General features: G+C 34.8%; 1 protein-coding gene across 1 annotated transcript; it reads left to right on the plus strand.

Annotated features, from left to right (window-relative positions):
- Positions 1–925: 925 nt before the first annotated feature.
- Positions 926–2,657, plus strand: LOC115714883 (putative clathrin assembly protein At4g40080). The gene has a single exon (XM_030643644.2). The coding sequence runs from the start codon at positions 1,477–1,479 to the stop codon at positions 2,524–2,526; it is 1,050 nt and encodes a 349-aa protein (XP_030499504.2). The 5' UTR covers positions 926–1,476; the 3' UTR covers positions 2,527–2,657.
- Positions 2,658–3,004: the final 347 nt, after the last annotated feature.

Here is a 3,004-nt window from a genome sequence, read left to right on the forward strand (position 1 = left end):
TATCGAGGATGCATAATCTTCAGGATATATGCAATATTTTTTTATCGATGATGCATAATCTTCAGGATATATGCAATATTTTTTTATCGATGATGCATAATCTTCAGGATATATGCAGTATTTTATCGATAATGCATAATCTTTAGGATATATGCAATATTTTATCGATGATACATAATCTTCTGGATATATGTATAATTTATATAGATTTTCTCTATCATATAGGCACACATATATTGTAAATATTATGAATGATAAGAACATAATATATATATATATATGAAATCAATAATAAACCTATAAAAGCATATATATATATAGATATATAGATAAAAATAAAATAAAAAAAAAAGATTCTTGAAATTGTTTCAGTCAGATGAGTATATATATAAATATATATTTAGTGTATCGTGACTTTGAAACAATTCAAGAACTTTAACAAAATACTTACATTGGGTCTTAGGCAGAGACTCATAGTTGAAGCTTGGGCAGAGATTCGTGCTGATAACGTGTTATAAAATAATATAATATAATATAGAATAGATGAGAAGAAAGAAGAAGAAGATGAAGAGAGAAAGAGAAAGTGAATGAGAATTTCTGAGTTGTTTATTCCAATGGAGTGAACCCTATTTATACAAATACAAGAGTGAGATATTAAGAAACTAAAAAAAAGGGAAACTAAGAAAAGATGAATGTTGATTACAATTAATGGTAATAAATAAAAAATTTGGACATCTACATAATTATTAATATTTATAACATTTTCCCATTATTTTTTATTTTAAATTAATTCATTTCTCTTATTTATTATTCTGATTCTAATTATAATAAATGTATGATTATAGCAATAAATACTTTTTTCGATGAGAAGATTGTTGTCATGGATATGCTGTATTGATAATTACTAAAAACAATCGGTAGCCAAATTATCTCATTATTGATTTAAAATATGGTACTCTCTGTGCATTGTAAATTTGTAAGAAACCAAACGTACATGGGATGATAGTACAATGTACGTAGAATACCCATAACAATTGTGCAAATGGAGTCTTCAAACATATCAAAAAAAATATCTTATCTTGTTTAAAAAGTCAAGCCATTTACAACACTACTGAGGTCACATCCTAAATATATATTAATTTAATTCCAAAGGCACATTAATTGTTACCAAAGCCAACAAATTGTCAATCTCCTAGGTTTATTTAAATTACGTTTCACTTATACGTGGGGTGTGGTGATGAGTCTGGTCCCTAAAAAGTGTAGTTTTTCCGATTTTCACCATTTTCTTCCATTCCATCTATGGTATATTAAAGAAATATATAAAACCTCAACGATATATTGTCTTATATTTATGTATAAATTCCTCTCTATCGGAAATAATTGAAGCTAACATATATAATAACAACCACCTATATACATATCTGTGTTCTTTCCAAAAAAAAAAAAAAGCTTTGTTTTTTCTTCCAACTCAATATCATGGGGCGGCGCGGAACGAAGCTGCGGGACCTCGTGGGAGCAATCAAGGACAAAGCATCACAAAGCAAAGCCGCGATTTTCTCTCGACCCAATACTCTCTCCCTACTAAGAGCCACGACGCACAACCTCCACGCGCCGCCGAACCCCAAGCACTTAGCGGCAGTACTAGCATTCGGTCACTCCTCACGCGCCACCGCATCAGCGGCCGTGGAGATCCTGATGGATCGGCTCCAGAACACGGGAGACGCATCCGTGGCTCTCAAGTGCCTGGTGGCCGTCCACCACATTGTAAAATTCGGTACCTTCATTCTCCAAGACCAGCTCTCCGTTTTCCCCCTCCACGGTGGTCGGAACTATCTCAACCTCTCAAGATTCAGGGACAACTCTAGTCACGTGACCTGGCAGCTATCCACGTGGGTCCGCTGGTACGCTGAGTACATCGAGAACCTACTTTCCACTTCCCGGGTCCTCGGATTCTTTCTCGGGTCGTCGTCTTCCGCCACGGAGGAGGAGCGAGTTTCGGCGTGTTGGACCAGTGATTTGATTAAGGAGATTGAGTCGCTGGCGAGTTTGTTAGAACGGATCTGCGCGCAGCCCGAGTTGGATATGAGTTTGAACGGTAACAGATTGGTGGGCGATATTAGGGGATTGGTGGGTCAGGATTATTTGTCGGTTGTAAACGAGGTGTCGATCCGAGTCACTGAGTTTGGTGAGAGACTGAGTTGTTTGAGCTTTGTCGACTCGGTCGAGTTGATGTGTGCTTTTAGGAGATTGGAAAATTGCAGAGAGAGGCTTCAATTATCGTCTAATTTGGTGAAGAAGGACTTAAGTGAAAGCTTTTGGGATCTGATTCGTGAGATTAAGGAGAAAGTCGGGCAGGAAAAAGAGGCCCGGGAAGATAATTTGGTGGTGGCGTTAAGGAAAGATAAGGGTACTGAGTCGGCTCGGTTCGGGGACCGAGTTCTAAAGGTCGATAACTCGGTCCGATTCTCGTCCGGAAGATTTGCCTCCAATTACATGTCTTCTTTGCCATTCGTGGGCTCCACGTAATAGTCGATTGGTAAATCAATTTTAGAAACTATGTTGTAAAAATTAGAGCTGAGACATTTTCCTTTTTGAATAATGTATTATTAAAAAAATATGATTGGTTACTTATTTTGAAAATATATTCATCACTAAAATTTCTTTTATATCTTTATGTTTCTCAATGTTGCCTAATGAATATTATTGGTGAAAAAACCTATACTTAATTAATGTTCTACTCCCTAATTATTTAAAATTATGTGGTTCACTTGACACCAAAGTATAAACTGAAGATTAAAATTTTATTAAATCCAAAATTGCCTGTGGGCTAAATTTTAAATTTAATAAAAATTATATGAACTTTATGATAGATTTAATTAAACAATTAGTTTAGGAAAATGAAGTTTATTATCTATCTTTATTAAATTTGTGATAACACTATTAAATTAAATCCCCATAACTCCCTGTGGGGTAAATTAAGAGAACTTAATTTAACATATTATCC

The sequence above is a fragment of the Cannabis sativa genome, chromosome 4, assembly GCF_029168945.1.
Source record: "Cannabis sativa cultivar Pink pepper isolate KNU-18-1 chromosome 4, ASM2916894v1, whole genome shotgun sequence".
Classification (NCBI taxonomy): Eukaryota; Viridiplantae; Streptophyta; class Magnoliopsida; order Rosales; family Cannabaceae; genus Cannabis; species Cannabis sativa.

What these genes read in the sequence shown, in the direction of transcription:
- LOC115714883 (XM_030643644.2), top strand. Translation starts at nt 1,477, where the DNA reads ATGGGGCGGCGCGGAACGAAGCTGCGGGACCTCGTGGGAGCAATCAAG.